Raw genomic sequence first — 18488 nt, 5'->3', positions numbered from 1 at the left:
CAATCAGCTAGAATGGTAATCTAGAGTACATTCAGCAGTAATGGTTTATCTTTCTCTTTGTCTGTCTGTATTGTTTGATGTGGCTTGAAAATAAGATCATTTAATCCTAAACTGATTTGACGTTTGGTGGACGTTAAACAGAGAGAAACGATCTGCTTTCATCTTCATTATGTAAAGATTGTAGCTGTTTACAGCATTTGGGATTTCAGTCACATAGGAATATTAGTATTCACCTACCTCTCAAAGAGATAAATCATCAAGGTAATTTGAGAAAAATGACATAAGGGAAGATTTTAATCTAATTTAAACTTTCGAATATTATAGATGGAATGAAAATTGCAGATTTATTTCGCTGAAATGTGGGTGCATGTTTTTACGATCATTTTCATCACCTGCCGTTTGACAGACTCGGGCAGCGACTTCTCCAGCAGACCTCTAACTTGCGGTTTACTCTCCTTCGTCTCCTCCTCTCCCGCCTCCACAGCCTTCTCCTCGTTCTTGCTTACATCCTCCTTCTCCCCCGTCGCGGCCGCCTCGTCGCCCTTCGCTTCCTCCCCGTCCTTGGCCTCCCCGAACACGTTCGGGTCGATCAGCAGGAGAATGACTCTCACCTCCTCGCTGGTTAGCACTCCCATGGTCAACAGCGTTCCAATCAGCTTCAGTATGGGGACAAACTGGTACTCCACGCTGCCGCCCACTGGGTCCCGGATGTGTGTGCCTCCGCCGTGCACGGCCTCGGAGAGCATGCTGATGGCTTTCTCCTTCAGGATGCCCAGAGGGATCTGGGGGCTGTATAGGTACGGGGGCCGCTTTGTGTTGATGATGCCGACTGCGGAGAAGTTGACCCGAGGTTTGAGGGAGGTGCTCAGGTCCACGCCAGGCAGAGAGTGGCGCTTGGACTCGTCGGGGAACAGCTTGATGGAGCGAGTCTCGTCCGTCACGGGGATGATGAACTCGTTGTTCATCATCAGGCGAGCCTCCTTTGCAGTCTCAAGATGGATGCTGGCGGAGAGAAGAAGGCCCGTGAGTTCAATCATTGTCGGGAGGTTTTGCCAATTCCACTTATCAGGAAATAACCATTCAGTATTCAATGCCGATACATAAATCTCCCTATGTGGTATAAACGTGCAATTGGTAAGATGCTATAACTCCTCAGCCAAAATGACCTCAATATATCCATGGGAGGTGACAGGGTGGTTGATCAATACCAGTGAGAGAAGAATTATCTAATGTGGTTTAGAATCAACGTTTAAAGAAACACTCCTACATGGATATTAATACCCTCCACTTGAAACTGCATTTTCAGTGTTAATTGAGGCTTGTCTTGGAGCATCATTTGTATAGCATATTGACATTGTGTGAAACTACGTTCATGTTTTCAGGAGTACACATTACAGGCATTATTGAGATGTATTCTGAAGGGATAACTTTGTGGTTTTGCGTGTGGTTCGCACCACAAGGTCCACTTTTCTGTTTTCCAAACGCAGACATAAAAAAGGCCAATTTACAGGAAGGTAAAGCAATCAATCACATCTGACAGTTCAATCCGAAACAAATGCCAACACCACACCTGATTAGCACATTGTAGAAGCCCTCTCTCAGCATGCCAGAGATGTACTGGTTGTCGATTGTGTTGAGGAGCTGTGATTGGTCCAGGTGACTGCAGAGGGCGTGAGCTACGCGGGTGTTTCCCAGGGCACAGAGGGCACAGTACAGCTTCAGTGTGTGGTAGTGGAACTTTCTCAGATCTTCATGTTCGGATAACTCCAAGATGTCCAAACACCTAAAAAAAGAAGAAGCAGGAGACAAATGGGGTGACGGAGAACCATCTACACTACAGCAGTACATGCTAGGTGGCAACAATCATTCTTTTTACCAATTTGTGATGACATATACACAAACAGAAATTATATTTTTTAATCACGTTACTACACCAACTTTGCAAAGGTCCTATCTGCAGGTCCTAATATCAACAGCGCATTGTTTAAATGGTTGTTCCATCACATTACATGTCATTTAGCTGACACTTTTATCCAAAGCAACTTACAATAAGTGCATTTTTTAAACTTTTTCAAGGTATGGTCTGAAGAGGTGTGTCTTTAGTTTGCAGTGGAAGAGGTAAAGGCTCTCTGCTGTCCTGATGTCATACTTCCCCTCCTTGATGCATACCTGTTCTCTTCGGGTATATGTACGGCCAACATCTCCAGCGGTTCCAGACACTGGACCACCCAGCCGTGCCTCTCGCTGACTCGAGCGGTTTCCACGCTGAGGAAGGTGTTCGGCATCCGGCTCCACAGCACGGCCACGATGGTCTGCACATCCAAGCGCGGCGGGCACTGAGGCACCGGGTTCCTCTGCTCACTCTTGAATATGGCAGACGAGAGCGGCATTGCATCCTGGGAACAGTGGGTGAAGAAAAGTACTGGATATAGGAAAGATAACAAGACTTCTTTTTTGTGTGGTTATAATATTGCATTTTGTTGAATAGATGATGATGTTGAATATGCTGATTTGAAAAACACTTCTAAGGCTTTAAAAGAAAATTGTTATGCATATCATGGACACCTAATTACAGTTTGAGGCAAGTACAACTACTAAATTAGGAAGACTATAATGAATTATTCATTTTTCTTTGTTGTGGCTAAACACACATCCAGTACCAGACACCACAGAATAATACCTTGATCTTGACGAATTCAAACTGAAAGAGGTTTGCACTGGTGGGGCGTACAAACACAGCTGGGAATAGCTTAGTATTTGGCTCCACCTGAAAATAAACAAAAATCGGTCATCAACATTATGGATTTAATCATATAGATTTACAGGAATTACGAAACCACCAAAAGGAAACACAAGTCTGCTCCATCCTGAACAAACCCCTTAAAAGGAATTGAAATTCTTATTTTAGATTGCTTCATTTGATGGTCTGCTTTCCATCAAGTAAAATCAAGGACAGGAAAGGAAAGAGAAAATTGCGTGGCAGTTACATGTCATGGTCTAGTCATATTCAATAAGCATTAAAAACCTGAGAGGATGTCTTCCTTTGTTAAAAATCTGGTTTCTAAAACAGATTTCAACAATATAAATTCCTAACTGCCTTTTCTTCAGTTTTAATGGCTGTAATGCTGTTTCCTCCTTTTTTTTACTTTACAGTACCTGAAGGGAATATAGAAGAGACTATATTTTGAGAAAATGCAGCAAAAGAATAGGAAGCCATCACCACAAGATTTATCACAGCAGATACAACAGTAACAACCATTAGGAAGACAGAGGAGAAAATCTGCATATTTAATACGGGATCGAGAGAAGACGTGCACATGCTGAAGCTCAGGAGGCAGTGCATTGATCCTCTGCACCCAACTGCTGTGCCCCTATCCTCGTTTACCTGATATGTCGTGGACAGCTCCTTGCCGTTGGCAGTGAAAGAGACCAGGCCAGTGGCCAGGTCGACCAGACAGCCGATCTCCAGGTCAGAGTTGGAGCGGCTGGAGGAAGACGGGCCAACGGCGTCCGCCCCACACACCATGTAGCAGTTGCTCCTCTGGACACTGAAGCAGAGGCAAATAATGAGTGCGCTCGGCATGCATAATCCATGATCCATGACTCATTGGGGAACAATCGATTTTCATTAGCTGTCGCATTCGTCGATGTGAGTTGAATAGTGACTCTTGCCTCATTTAAATTACCCACTGAGGCTCTCTTCCCTATTAACTCCTCGTAATACTGGATGGTAAAGAGAGAATAAAGTCGATGCGTGTGGTTTATCAGCCGAAGGGACGGCGCTCATTGGTTAATTAAGGCTAATTGATACCCAATGTCCATGCTAGATTTATCAGTCAGTTGTTTTAAAATATGTATAGAGCTGAATGACGATATCAGGATCGTGTAGTTGATTGTGTTTTGGTGGTATACTGCTCGAGGTCACCTGGGTACCTGCATCTTTAAATCAAGTATTATAATTAAAATCATTACAATTTGTGGGATTCATTGTGATATCCGTTTGCCATTTTTTGTAGAGGTGTGTGCGTCAATTATTGATGGTGTCAAATAAGTAATTTAAACTAAAACACCACAAACACATTTAGGGGGATTTTAAAAGGCAACATCAGCTTCAGAGTCACTTTCAACTCAAACTTGGCTGGGGTTCAATACGTGACGCTGTCCATCCAACGGGTTGAGAGCGCAGTGATCGCAGTTTCATCATTAAAGACAAAATAGTTTTATTTACACCAAAAAACTTTTTTCCAACTAAAGTGGTCGTGTAATAATGTTATACTGTACCTGTGAAATATAATTATTGATCAACATACTTTAGGCTCTCCTTGCATTTGCTTTTTTTACAGAAAGCAAGAATTTATTTATTTCCCTCCCATCAAGCTCACATATTGGAAACAGAGCACTGCCCTAAAATTCTTCTACCTCGAGCTTGTCCTTTAGCATACTTACACAATGACTAAAGTGTTGCAAATCAATGGAAAATGTATTGCTATGAAACAAAAGATTTATCAAAAGGACATTCATTTTTAAATAAATGCCTTCAGGGTGCATGCGCACAGCGATTTACTACATGGCCCTCAAACAACATTGTATAAATAATAATCATTGACCTTCTCTAAATCCCTAAACACACACTTTTTTGTTCATTGGTGCCCTTTTATTCCCTTATTTTGAAACAAACCCATAGCAATAGATTTCATTTGATTCCTCTTGCATTGTCATGTTTTCCATTGTGCAATTGTTCTGCTGTTATGCGCCAACCGCTAAGTCAAATTCCTTGCATGTCTGACATATTTTGGTAATAAATGTTTCCTGATTTTTTTTTTTTTTTCAATCTTCCTTGGACAACCATGTCGGAAGAAAAGGGCAGGAGGCTTGCCTCTCATGGACTCGACCCCTCTCGTCTCCCAGGGTGACGGTGACTGTTCGGGTCTTGCTGAGGCTGAAGTTCTTGCTGTAGTAATGATAGTCTGGTGTGACCCAGCCCACCCACACTGACGCGGGGTCTTGTCCAGCAAAGACTCTCACTGAGTGGAAGTACTGCCATACAAATAAAACACACAGCAGAATAGTTTAGGTGTGGCCAAGGTGGAGCAGTTACAAAATGTTCTGAACAAATGAGTTGATTTACAGTTGTGATGCTTCCGTAGTCGACAGTTCCATCTTCTCTTGGAGGATAGCTGCAGAGACAAAAGTACATGCTTTAAGTACAACAAGGGAGGCTTCTTTTCCTTATTTTGTATTGCACTTTAGGCTAAAGGGCATCTAACAAGGCCTTAATAATAAATCCTGATGTGCACGTGGCAACCTGCATGGCAGCCTGTATGAAAAGGTAAATGGGTAGATATGTACATTTAATACACATCACAACTTTTCTGCGGGTGTTCCTTCAAACTACAAACATTTATATGAAAACAATACTCTCTACCACTGCTCCAGTGTGGTGGCATTGTCTGACCTGAGTTTTCGTGATTCGTCCAGTATCTTGTCTGCAGAGTAGAACTCCACAGGCATGCTCATTCGGCAGTAGGTCATATCACTGTTGCTGTTCTGCGTGCCAAACGTCTTGTGGGTGACCTTGAGGCAGGGAGGGCTGTCTACTGTTCCGTCAATCCTTGTCACCTGAGGAGTCAGGTTGAAGGAATGAACATCCAAAGAAAGATAGATACAAAAACAATATGTCCACCAAGCACTGTTAATCTTGGCTATGTTTGTATGCCTAGAGCAAGTTAAAAACCGGCCAAAACTCTATCACTGGTTATTAAAGCTGTAAAAGAAACAAAGAACAGTAACATTCACAAAAATGTTGCAAATAAATTCACCTCGATATGCATGTGGTCCTGCGGTATGTTGACAAAGGTGGGAAGGCGCTTGCTGAACCACATGGTGATATCTCTGTTCATGTTGACACCGAAGGGCTCAAAGCCTTCCTGGAGACCACACATCGTGTAGTACTTAAAAGTGCTGGCGTCCTTGCCCAGGTTCATATGTCCGATCTGAGACATGCCCATACTGCAGACAGGGATGAAACCTGGGGGACAGTTAAGGGTCATTGGTGTGTTGGCCGGGCCAATATTGGTTTATTCTAAAGTATGAAATAGATTCAAGAAAATAAAAAATAAAAAAAAATTCAAACTTGATTTCAGCATTAAATTTTATGAAAACATGCACCTTTTTAGGTGTAAAAAAAATAAAATCAGTAAAATCCGAGTTCTATCATGCATGTAAAAGAGTGTGAATTTGAATCATTCAACTCCATTACCATGTTACTAGTAATAAAGGATGGTTCATTTCCAGAGTAATGGGCCAAAGTCTCAATCGACTTCATTATCGCAACATCATTAACATTTTGTGGCAGTGTTTTGTTTCAAACAAACCCAGTGCGGCCTCTAGAGACGCGTTGGATGAAACACTCACCGTCCTCCGTCTCAAAGTCAGCGAAGGCAAGCTCAGAGCCCTTGCTGGTGATCATGAGCTCTCCGTTCAGTGTGAAAATCATGGATTTGTCCTCCATGTTGATCATGCAACCGACCACGTCGCCCTTCTTCCAAGGCTGACCAAAGTAGCGGCTGCCTGCATGCATTCGTCGACCCTTAAACAAAACAAAAAAAAGAAATCTTTGTGTTTTTCGCAGCATTTGTTATATGATCACTGGTACTTCAAAAAAAAAAAAAATTATATATATATATATATATATGAAAAATAAAATTTAAATAATTCATACAGAATAATATATTTTCATGACATACATTTCAAATGGATATCTTTTCATACACATTCATTATTAGAAAATCTTACCATATATCCGTCGAAGACAAAGGCCTGGTCATCCGTCCCTAGCTCCACGTCGGGCCTGCAGCCGGGTCTGGCCCAGCCAACCCTCATATCACCTCCACTCAGCGCCTCAAACTCAAAGTACCACTTTCCCGTCTTCACTGCGTAGGTCTGCTCCACACGGAAGAAGCGGATGGTGTCGATGCTCTGATCATTGACCACATGGACGGCTATTTAAGGGGAGAGACCGGAGAAAGAAATGCATTGACATTTAGTGGACCATTAAATACTGTGATTTATTGCATATGAAGCTATTATACACATCGTTGCCAGTATCTAAACGAAATTCTGTAATTACATTCAGACTATGCCAATAAATTTGCAAATATTCAGAGCACGTACCGTCTTTAATTACCATTTAATTATTTCATTTAAAGACACTAGTCAAATATATATGAATACTATATTTCTATAGGAGTTGACAAGCTATAATTAATGTAAGATTTGGACTTAATTCTGCAAATCACCTCTTCAGAAACTACCTGGACCACAGTTGTGATGGTCAACTATTTTACTGACAGTACTTTGTTAATTTAGTTTTTACAGGTCTATTTCACTGAAAACATTCAATTGTTCTAAATAGCACCTAGTCTAACTTTCTTTATTTTTAAAAAGGAGTTTAGGATTTTTGCTAGGTCATCAATATGGCCTCACCCTCCTGGTCTGGAGGGTCAATGTCATATCCATATCCGACCATGGTCCTGATGGCCTCTCTTAGGCTGTCTCTGTTAGATTTCTTAGTGCGCTCGTCCAGAAAAGCATATGGCACCAAGCGCGGATTACGCCTACTCTTCAAATCCTGACACAAACAAGAAAAACACACACAAGTATTCAAACTGTTCAACTATACACTCATTTAGAGACCAAACCAGTATTCGGTCTTTTGATTTCTAAATGTAAAGAATAATGACTGGTACCTGCTGGATGCCATAGGTCCATCCTTGTTTGATTCGGTCTTTGGCCCACACGTTGTGTGCATTCTCAGCCAGTTTATCAACCAGAACCTCCTGACCTGCATTCAGTTTCACGTCAGAAAGATCAAGTGGCGCAGGCTTATAACCATTGGACATCATGTAGCTGCAGAAGGAACAACATTACAAAGAGAAAGAACCACTTAAGTCGTTTTTTTGCATGTGATGACTAATGTAAAATTTTACAGCTTCGATTTCTTGTGTTTCAAACACGATGACATCATGTAACACAAAGCAACGTGCATTACATTTGTTTTTAGGTTGTCATGGAGAAGATAAACTCCTAACTTACTCTTTAGGAAGTTTGATTTTCTTCAGATCATCTGCAGCATTAACATAGACCTGGGCAACATGGCATCCAAGAGCCAACAGGGTCCTGAGGATGAAAGGAGACAGAGGATTAAAACCATAAACCTCAATACACTTTTCTGGATATTTTAACACAGCATGCTTTGATGAATCTCAAAAGATCAATTGAGTCACTGTGAATAGTACCCGGATGTGGCAGTTCGGATACATGGCAGTTGAGTTGTTACAAGCAGGGCTTTAATCTGAGGATTAATCTGTCAATTCTATGAACAGGTAATTGAATTATAGGGCCAAATGCTCGATCTTACTTGAGTGTTTCACTCGACATCTGCACGTTGTAGTTCCTTTCAGTTTCAGGCAGCTTGCTGAAATCCACGAGGCAAGGGTGCTGTCTCTTGTTGTCGTCACGAACCTGGGGAGAAAGCCGGGGGTTGTCATTCCGGATTGTTTCACAGCAACAAACGTGGATTATCTTTCATTTTCCTTTTGGTCTATCCATAGATATATTCAGAACTGCAAACATCCAAAAGAAGTCTGAATCTGCATTAAGAAAAGTGGACTGAAGCTGACATTAGCAGATGCACTTTAGTTTGTTTTGCACCATTTTTGAGCCTATGTTTTTTTTTAATCAATATTGTGTTTATGCGCCTTAGTCGGCTTAGAGAAGAGTTGTCACGTGAGGGTGCTGGTGCAGGCGGAAGGCAGGACTCAGATGCAGGATTCTTCCAAAGGTGCTCTTTATTCGGAAGTCAAAGGACGTGCATCAACGATGGGTAGACGTAGACAATGACGCAACGAGGGACAACAGGCACACGGGGCTTAAATACACAAGGGAGGTGCAGGTGATTGGACACAGGTGGGAACACTCAGGCAATCACAGGACAGGAAGTGAAGCTCACCCAGAGACACGAGAGACAAGAAAACTACAAAATAAGACAGGAAGAGGACCCAAACCGTGACAAGAGTAGCCAGAGGCTCAGCTTTCAATGATCCAGTTGAGCAAAACTCAAAAAGATGCTGCCAGTGACTCTTTCTCTGAGAATACTTTGTTATTAAAAAGAAGTTTAACCAAAGCTTCCCTCGATACAAGCACTTCAAATTGAAACATTTTTTCAATGTTCGGATATAGATAACTTATTGTTTTTAGAGTGATTACGATTCTTGCTTTGATTTTCAGAATATAAAAAATGGGATATGAATCAATTAAAATAGCCCAGCTAGCAGTGATCCAACCTTTTATCTAATATATATTATCACCAACTGCTTTGCATTCCTTTCATTAAACTTGTATCACAGTTAAGGGAAGTATTTGATTTGCTTGCTACTGGGAGTCTTCTTACAGCTGGAAAACACAGGTTCCTGTAAATATTGTGGGACATAAAACCTTCAGTAGAAAGCACTATTTTTCATGAAAACGCTAAAGATGAAGAAACTTGCTTCACATTGTTGCTTCCTATGTACATTCCTGAAAACAGAATTTATGATTAGTCAACAAAACTTAACTAAATTTTGGTTTGGACTACTTGAGAAAATTTTGTTCATTCTTGTTAACCCTTAGTAAAGGATTTTTTTCTCTCTCTCTTGGGTTTTACTGTAGCAGTTTACAAACTGTAGCACATCAGTAAACTGAAGCAGCAGACAGATAGAAACTGGTGCCATGTGCTTCAGGAGGACAGAGATTTTAGGAGGTATTTAGCCATTATATTTCGCTGGAGGAGAGAGCGCAAGTTAACCTTTGCCCCCCCCCCCCCCCCTCCTACAAATATAACCTGTATAGCAGCTTTACCTTGCCGAAGGTCCAGCCCAGTTCAATCTTGTTCATCCCCCACAGCTCGTGGATGTTTTCTGCCAGTTTGTCCCGGACGTTGTCCAGGTGAGGGGGAAGAACAATCTGCAGAGAGGGCAGAGGAACAGATGGTACAGTTGGATGATAAATAGACACAAATGGGCCAACCAATGAGAAATATTTTTTTCTCCTGACTATGCAACTGTTAACCTCCCGGGGCTGTAGGATCATTAACATTATTTTATCTATGATATACAGGGGTATCCACTCAACATTTATTATTATTATTATATACGGTTATTTAGCACTTGTGCTTCAGCAAATCAACTGAACATTAATGAACAGAAACTAAACTAGTCCTATGCGACAATTCCTGAAACTTCTAGAGGGCTTGTATATAAAATGTACATGATTTATTTTCTTTCTAAAAAAACCTTTAAAAAAAAGGAGCTGCAGACTATCCATACTGTGGAAACATATGCAATTAAATCAGCAATGTTGCCTGCATTAAACAACAGTTTATTCAGGAATTGGATTTCTTCTAGCATAAAACCAATTGTTTTCCACAATGCTATTTCTGATCTAAATAACCACAGATCAATGTCAAAATCTACACTTCATTTAAAACTGAACACAGTGAGTTTCCACATTTTGCCCACTTATTTCAGATGCAAAAGTAAAATTCTGTGATGTTGTTGGGGTCACCTGGCTGGTGTCAACCGGAGTGGGGACAAAGGAGGCCTGAGAGAGGAACTGGGTGGTTCCAAGCAGGTCACGAACTCCATCATGGTCCCTCTTGTAATCCTTCACAGGCTCCACATGCATCTTCTCTTTGGGCAACAGCGCCTCGTAGCATGGAGAGTAACCAGCGGGTGGCAGGAACTTGAAATCCCCGTGACGTCCACCCAACAGGAAACGGGCCCTGAGATGAAGAGTCACAAAACATTGCAGGTTGTTATCAAATATCCCAACTTTTTCCCCCAGGGGGATTTTAAACGTTTCTTTACTTATTTGTTCCTATTCATTCTGAATTACATAATATAATGGATGAAGTCCATCCATTCTATGGGGACCCGTTTGTTCTCATTACCCATTTATGAATGCGGACCCTTACTTGACACCCGCAGAGAAGCTGATGACGGGGAAGAAGAACCCGTCGGTGTTGAAGTCCTCGAACATGCCCTGGACAGGCTGCCCGTTGATCCTGAAGGACATGCTGGGAGCGCCTAAATCCAGACAGCAGCTGACCACATCGTCCGAGTTCAACAGGTGCTGGTTAATGGAGGCCACGGCCCTTGGGATTCGGCCTGGACAGCATAGGGCAGAGACAGAGAGGGAGGATGGATGGCTGTTCGAACAGCAAAGTCATTGCGAATGTAGGGCAGGATGATGAGAGTGGGGACCACAGAGTTGGAGGGATGCGGGATGAGTACTTTGAAAAAAGGAATGAGGGAAGGTGATGGATCATTTAGTAGATTTGGAAAGGAGGAGAGGGGAAAAAGGTGATTTGTTTAAAGTATGAGCGTTGTGAGGGGAGGTTCCCTGAAGCGCAGCTGACAGTTGGCTAAACAATTGCAAACGCTGAGGTTGTTGTCCTGCAGCTAGAGAACATGTCTTTTACAGGCCTTCACTTTTCCATTGTGTTCACTTTTAAGATGTTAGGTCTGTGCTATAAAGTCCTCCACAAATCTTAAATTTTTCTCTGCAACAATACATTTGGCAACAAAACATCTAAAAAGGTCAAGTTAATGCAGAGCAACCCACTCCAACCTTTATTATACTCAAAGGAGGTAAAATGATCATCAACAGTTGAAACTCAGCTCCGGGTGAGGACATGGAAAATAGTTTTCAGATTCCAATTATCCACATATTACAAATCTAATGATGCCGCTGGGCTTAAATTTGATGCCTACCTGACCAGAGATGAAGTCCATCAAAGCTGTACGAGTACAAGTCATCCCCGACACCATTGCCGCCCCATCCTTCTCCTCCACCGGGGTAGGGAGCATAGCCTTTGGTGTTGGCCCAGCCTACCCTCAGGTGCGTCGGCTGGCCAGTTAAAAAGTGGTCTACCTGGTCAATCACCATCTCAAAATACCACTTCTTATACTGAGCTGAGCCTTCAGCCATGCCCAGAAAGATGTTGGGCCTCATGCTGCAGATGAAAGGAAGAAGCCTCTGTGATGCACAGTGCAAATATAAATCATTCAATCCTTCTGTTGAGAAGCCACACTTTGATTAAGCGCCAAGTAGAGGCTCAAAATATCCTCCAACCAACCCATCTAAAACATCCCCTTTCTCCTAGGCACGTTAGGACAAAACATCTATGATGAAACATCTTTGATCCCGTAAACACTTTATTTACTAGTTGAGGAATAAATGCATCTTTCTTGACCTCTGAACATCGTTGACTAGTCGAGTCTGAAGCAGCAGGTCCCTCTTGGGAAGCAGGTTGTCACAGATCAGATTCTGGTTGGCTCTCACTGCCACACCGTTGCAAACACAGAGGGAACACAGGACATCCAGAATCTGAGCGAGAGGGAAGATGGACACAACACTTATGTCAGACATTAAAAATAGCTCTCCAGCTTGTTTTATTAATGTCAAATCTCAAGGTAAGTGCATTCACACACAGTAAGATGGAAATCTAAAACCTTATTTTTTTACTTATTAAGTGGCAAATTCTGGTTTGGCCAGCAAAAGTATAGTTGAAATTACATATACTCAGAAGGGAATAATAATAATAATAATAGTTTTAATACATTCAACTATTTGGTTTGTTATAAACTTGACAGCTTCATTGAGAGGCTATATCTTTTGTTTAGTTAATATTGACATTATAACCTTACTTGGGCATTTAAACTTAAATTCAAAGCCGTTGTTGAAATCAATTGTTTAAACCAATCAATCAGATTCTGTCCAAAACACCCTTATCTGCTACAGCGTGCATACTTCTGCCCACCTTGTGGTTGCGCCCATGCTTGTAGAGCAGAGAGATGATGGATTTAATGTGACTTTTCTGAATGATGTTCAGAGCCTCTGGACTTTCTAACAAAATACAGTGAAGAACTTCCAGGATCCCTGAGAGGTCAGAAAGATAATTTGTCAAATGTACCATTATAATTAATAAATATACATACATATAATATAATTCACTCCTTAGCATCAAGCAACCTTTCTGATATCCATTCCCCTTCTACAAGCCCTTGGTGTTTCCCATAATACCTGATGAAGATTCCAGTCTCTCCAGTTTGCTGACCAGCCAGTCCAGGTTCCGGGAAAACTGGGTGCAGTTGATCCTGTTCCCACGAATCAGGGCAGCTGAACAAAAGAAAGCAATTTCACAAGGTGATCTTGACTCAATGTTCCAGACGGTGGGAGTTTTGATTAAAAATAGTCCAACCTTTTTTCTAATGTCATTTTCTGACAATCTTGGTCCAAAGGTGGACACTCCAATTGAACCCTTAAAATCTGACACCACCTATTGTGAACACATTTTAAAATAAATACAAGCCACTGAAGTTTCGCCATGTTCTAAAATAAGTGTATTCCCTTGAGCCCTCTCTCTTTCACCGTGGTGATACTAGGAACACTACTATTTACTTTACTGTCTCATTTTTCACTATTAGTATTCAGGGACACTGGACCTCTACTGCATTAACCTTTCACCTTCTGCAGTGATATATAAATTGTACAGTTCCTATAACTCATCCTGATGCCCACTGAGATGTCGAACAAGGAAAGAGTTAATATGGAAAGAAGAGAAGGTCAGGACAAAGAATTTGTCATGCAAATCTTTCATCACCCGATTTTTGGGGCTGACCCCTCTTGGGGCAAAGCTGGTGTGTACTCAGAGGATTGTGCTTGTAAGTTCTGAGTGCTTGTGTTTAAATTGTGTAGGGCAGTTAAGGGCAGTTAAGGTAAACTGAGGGGACGCTGTAGATGGGACAGCTCCAATGACCGCAAAGACAAAGACACAAGAAAAAGTTTCCAGAATAAAACTTTTCAGGGTCACAGCTTTAGCGCTCATTACAACACAGCATTACAGAAGCCAGCATCTGTGATGACTGTCAATTTGTTAATGAGGCTACGATCATTTCTTCTCAAGACTTGTAATGTGTCCACACTCATCACGGAGAACGATGACCTCAATGAAAGGCAAGACGGATTGAAATAATTTTACAAGAGCTCATCGTTACTTTGTACAGATAGTGTCAGCTGTGATCTCCTGGAAGAGAACCAGAGTAACGAGGAGGCAGTTGATGTAAAGGGAAAGGAGGAAAGTAAGAGGAGAAGTACACAGGCAGGATGAGAAGCGTGAAGTGTGCAATGTGCAAAAGTAGATGAGGATTCAGCCACTGTGGGAAGATTAATACTGGATTTCTGCCCAGGGTCTAACAGCTGCCGGAAGATTTAGATATTTCATGCGATTCATCACTCGGGTCCAGTTACCTAAGAGTTCATAGAGAAGGTTGAGAATGTCCTTCCACGCTGCACCTGCTTCCTCCCCAGCCCTCTCTCCAAAGTGGGCAGCGTTGTTGTAGAGGTTCATCCGGTCGATGCATTTGGATAGCAGGGCCAACATGCCCTAAGAAGTGACAGGATTATTTCCATGAATAATCTATAATGCATTGTATTACACAGAGAGGACATTCCTTTTTGTAACAAGATGTAAAATACTTGTATTAAACGTAACTCAATGGGCTAGGCTGAAAACACTTTCAACAAAACCAAAAAGACAAATAGATCAAATCAATAGAAAACGTTTTGATGACATGCAGGAGGTGCTGCGTGTCATCCCTTCTCTCTATTGTCTAAAGCTCAAATAGAGGCAGGCCAAATATAGACATAGCTATCTAGAAGGTATACTGTTAAGGCGGGTTCAAAGAAGTGTCTTCCAGTTTACCAAGGAGTTCAATTATCCACACGAGGCGATATTGTATTTTGTTTGCGCTCGCTATAAGTTTATAGCGTCACGTTGTCCGCTCTCACCTCATCTTTGAAGAGGTCTTGCCGTTTGATGAGTGAACGGAGGAGACACTGCTTCTCCTCGTGCTCCAGCTCTAAATCGGGCTGTTTGAAGTACTCAATCAGGTCATTCAGTGTTTGTAGCACCTCTTCAACATACGCAGACACCACCATGGACTCGCGCTCCGCGATGCTGTCCAAAGCCCTGGGTGAAAGACAGGGAAGATCAAGATAGGAAATAACCTCGGCCAAAACCAACCCTGGGGTCATGCCGTGTGACAGCGAGGACAGATGAACGTGTGTGTGAGTAACCGCTTGTCGTTACTTAATAAAGTTGGTGAAGAGGATCCTGCTGTTGCGGATAATGCGAGCAGCCCGAGACTCCTCATGCTGACAGCGCTGCAGGATAAGCCCATCGTCCATGTGGCCCTCAGAGTGCAAGCAGGCCTGCCCAAGGACAAACAAACACATAAATATGCATTTCTTCATTTCCACAGGATCAACACCATTAGGCATCCGGGAAACAGTAAATCGTCCCATCAGACCTTTCAAAACAGATTATTATTATTATTATTATATACATAGATGGACGTTTTAATAATTTTTTACAGTTAATTAATTCGAGCCTTATTTCAACATTGCTCTCTGAAAGTCCAAATCTAATAACAATAGGGCTTTCGCCCGACTTTCAGTCGACTCAGGCCCTAATTATAAAATTCAAGCATACAACTCTTTAAGCTTTGAAAAAAGTTATTTATTTAAGGTGCAAAGGGAGCTTCTTGCAGCTGGTGGGTTTATTTACACCACTGCAGCTCAGTGAAACCTGATCCACTGTAATCAAACAGCATAACCAGGAAGGGGGATGCGGTGGGTGGTCAAGTGAAGACCGACCATCACCTCACAACATATCAGGTGCATCAATAAACTGCCAAGCCTGCAGGGACTGCCTGGCGCCGCCATTAAGGGGCGTGTGAAGTCCCTGGAGGCGTGTCAAGTAATGAGTTATATTCATTTGCCGCCCTAATCCCCCCCCGTCTCACCCAAAACTAACTGCCACCCTCCGAACAGACCATTAACACGTTTAAATGAGTTGCTACATGATGAATGCAGGATGGGTGCATGTCGGTAGAGAGGGGGTTGCATACGGGAGTATCCAGGGTGGACATTGATGGCAAGTGGAGCAGAAAATAAATGTTGACTCTCCGAAGTGTTTAAATAGCCACGCGGTTTGGTAAGGTGTGATTTGTTAGTTTGCACATGGGCTTCGAGGTGTCTACGACGGGCTATGGCAGGAACTCCGGATCTTACAGTAAACAGTGGTAGAGAGATGACAAACACAATATATATATTTATATATATATATATACATAGTCGAGGGAACTGTCACCTATGGAGTATGATTAGCCTAACATCCGTTCCTAAATGGCTAATATGTCACCAGGACTACAATTATTTGTGAATTATGGGAATAACAAAAATACAGCTGAAATAATAAAAAGCATATGGTAGTGATACGGTAACTAAATGGTGCAAATGTTTGGATTATTTTGACAAAGGCTCTGAAACAATTCATTAATATGCGACCTCTGTATTAATCCCTTTTACAAAAGGTCTGGAAGAAAAGTTTTAATCCTATTTACCCTTCTTTTCAGCGGTCCAAGGCGAGATGATTTGGCATCAGGGGCCAGATAAGACAGCCAGAGTCCTGTCGCCACATGCATGACGAAGCAGACAGAGTCTCCGTATTTGATCTCCGGGACTCCCATGCCGTCGATGTCCCTCTTTGGACCAGAGTCACCCTTTTCCTGTTGACATTAGGAGCACAAACCCAAATCAGTAAATACCCACAGAGAAAAGCAGCCCACACTCGGGAATGGTAAAAATGACGGAGGAAGATATATTTTGATTAGATGGTAATCAGAGGCAGGTGGATTAGAGTAATTCATTGGCCTGCCAAAAGGTTGCTGCTGACTTATTAGCTTTACGACATTTCTGGCTCGGGCAGAGATGGAGCGATGCAGGTGATTGCAGTCGACAGCAAGCAGCAGGAAACATATTAATGCCCGTGTTAAACATTGGAAAGCATTGACCTTTTCAGATACATGAACCTAGTGGCACTGGGTTGTGTGTATAATGGGTGAAGGTAAAGAAATACATGAATAATTAGATTTAAAAAATGTGCATATTTCTATTTTTTCTATTAGTATCATGATTGACAAGTTATCCCCAAAACGCCAGCACACATAGTGATTCCTGAGGGCAGTTACACGGTGTTGGACAATTACAGCCTCCAAAGTGAGCAGCCCTCAGGGGGCTACTGAACCTATGGCAGTTAAAAGGACATCTACAGGGACACGGTGGTGGTCTGTGAAGGTGATGTGGAAATTTTTCTGTTTATGTTGATGTATATATTTTACCACAGGACAAAAATTATAAAAAAAATAAAGCATTACGGCCTCTTCTTAGGGATCTAGCTGGGATATTGGAAGAAGGAAAGGGAGAATAATTGTATATTTAGCTTAAAAAAAACTGAGAAGTTGTCTAACTCCTGTATAAACTTTTGCATCTAAACTGCACAACACCTCACTGAACATTAAAAATACCCTTTTTCAACTTTCAACATAATTAAGCAATGTGCTATTTTTGGAAGTAACACATCATTTTCGGAAAACTCAAAAGAACTGAGGAGTCCTCGACATCAGAGAGAGTTCAAAGCAGAGCGTGGGATAATAAAAGAGTGGGTGATACATAAGGAAATAAAGAAAAGCAAATAAGCAAATGAAAAAATATTTAGTAAATATTCTGAAAACTCCTAATGCATAATAGTTACTGTTAATACTGTGGTGTGGGTGGTTCATTTTGCCTTAACCATCCACCTACCTAAATGAAACCCAACTAGTTGCTGCGAGGTCAATTGACAACATGACCTTTGAGCATTAACAATGCAGTCTACAGCGGCTGTGAAAAGGTCAATTTATCGTGGCAAGACACTCTGATGGGAGTCTATAATGAAGCAGTCTGAGACGGATATTTTGAGACCTCTTTTAATGAGGTAATTTAACAAAACTTCAACAGCCAAAGCGACTTTTAGATGGCACAACTGCCTTGCTCAAAGGGCCCCTAAGAGCTAGATGGGGGGAATGTATATGGAATAATTAGTACTGACCTTGGAAGTCCTGAAGCAGAAGGCAGTGGACTTGGTGTCAGACTTCAACCGGTCCTGCAGGACAAGTCCACGATCCTCAGTCAGGGCCAGGTAATGGCCAGTAGCGAGATGACGTAGTCGGAAGGCCTGACCCCAGCGAATGTGGCTCCCGCTCCAGCTAAACACAGAGTACAGGGGTCACAAACTTTGGATACCACTCTAGACTGTCTGTGGTTTTATGGATACTGGAAAACACATGACTATAGACTATATTTTGCAAGTTAGAGGTATAACAACAATAATATAAAACTATAATGTCAATAAGCATTTAATGTTGTATTTCTTATTGCAAAGCATTATGGAGTTAAACTTAGATATCAAGATCACATTTCTTTTTTTGGTACAGATTGAAATAAGAAAAAAAAAAAAGTGTTCTTTACTTATTCCTCAATCAGACAGCTCTTGATCTAGATCACAC

The 18488-nt window shown here is 41.8% G+C and overlaps 1 protein-coding gene across 7 annotated transcripts in view; it reads right to left on the bottom strand.

The window, feature by feature from the left end:
- ryr3 (ryanodine receptor 3) overlaps positions 1-18488 on the bottom strand; it is a 79961-nt gene that overhangs the window by 35211 nt on the left and 26262 nt on the right. For all 7 annotated transcript variants that reach the window (XM_062559598.1, XM_037449838.2, XM_037449839.2 and 4 more), the window contains 27 exons: positions 18032-18188; positions 16506-16670; positions 15191-15312; positions 14890-15070; positions 14350-14485; positions 13123-13218; positions 12860-12978; positions 12293-12426; positions 11811-12052; positions 11012-11204; positions 10603-10819; positions 9898-10002; positions 8420-8523; positions 8095-8178; positions 7749-7908; positions 7486-7630; positions 6796-7001; positions 6415-6589; positions 5820-6028; positions 5456-5619; positions 5129-5177; positions 4877-5037; positions 3386-3548; positions 2681-2767; positions 2170-2396; positions 1571-1783; positions 393-1002 (listed from right to left, as the gene is read on the bottom strand). In XM_062559598.1, the coding sequence (XP_062415582.1) occupies positions 393-1002; positions 1571-1783; positions 2170-2396; positions 2681-2767; positions 3386-3548; positions 4877-5037; positions 5129-5177; positions 5456-5619; positions 5820-6028; positions 6415-6589; positions 6796-7001; positions 7486-7630; positions 7749-7908; positions 8095-8178; positions 8420-8523; positions 9898-10002; positions 10603-10819; positions 11012-11204; positions 11811-12052; positions 12293-12426; positions 12860-12978; positions 13123-13218; positions 14350-14485; positions 14890-15070; positions 15191-15312; positions 16506-16670; positions 18032-18188 (4624 nt within the window). The remainder of the gene's footprint in view (positions 1-392; positions 1003-1570; positions 1784-2169; positions 2397-2680; positions 2768-3385; positions 3549-4876; positions 5038-5128; positions 5178-5455; positions 5620-5819; positions 6029-6414; positions 6590-6795; positions 7002-7485; positions 7631-7748; positions 7909-8094; positions 8179-8419; positions 8524-9897; positions 10003-10602; positions 10820-11011; positions 11205-11810; positions 12053-12292; positions 12427-12859; positions 12979-13122; positions 13219-14349; positions 14486-14889; positions 15071-15190; positions 15313-16505; positions 16671-18031; positions 18189-18488) is intronic.

This window comes from Pungitius pungitius, chromosome 20, assembly GCF_949316345.1.
Source record: "Pungitius pungitius chromosome 20, fPunPun2.1, whole genome shotgun sequence".
NCBI lineage: Eukaryota > Metazoa > Chordata > Actinopteri > Perciformes > Gasterosteidae > Pungitius > Pungitius pungitius.
Note: the sequence above shows the minus strand (reverse complement) of the source record. Positions and strands in the feature narration are given on the sequence as shown.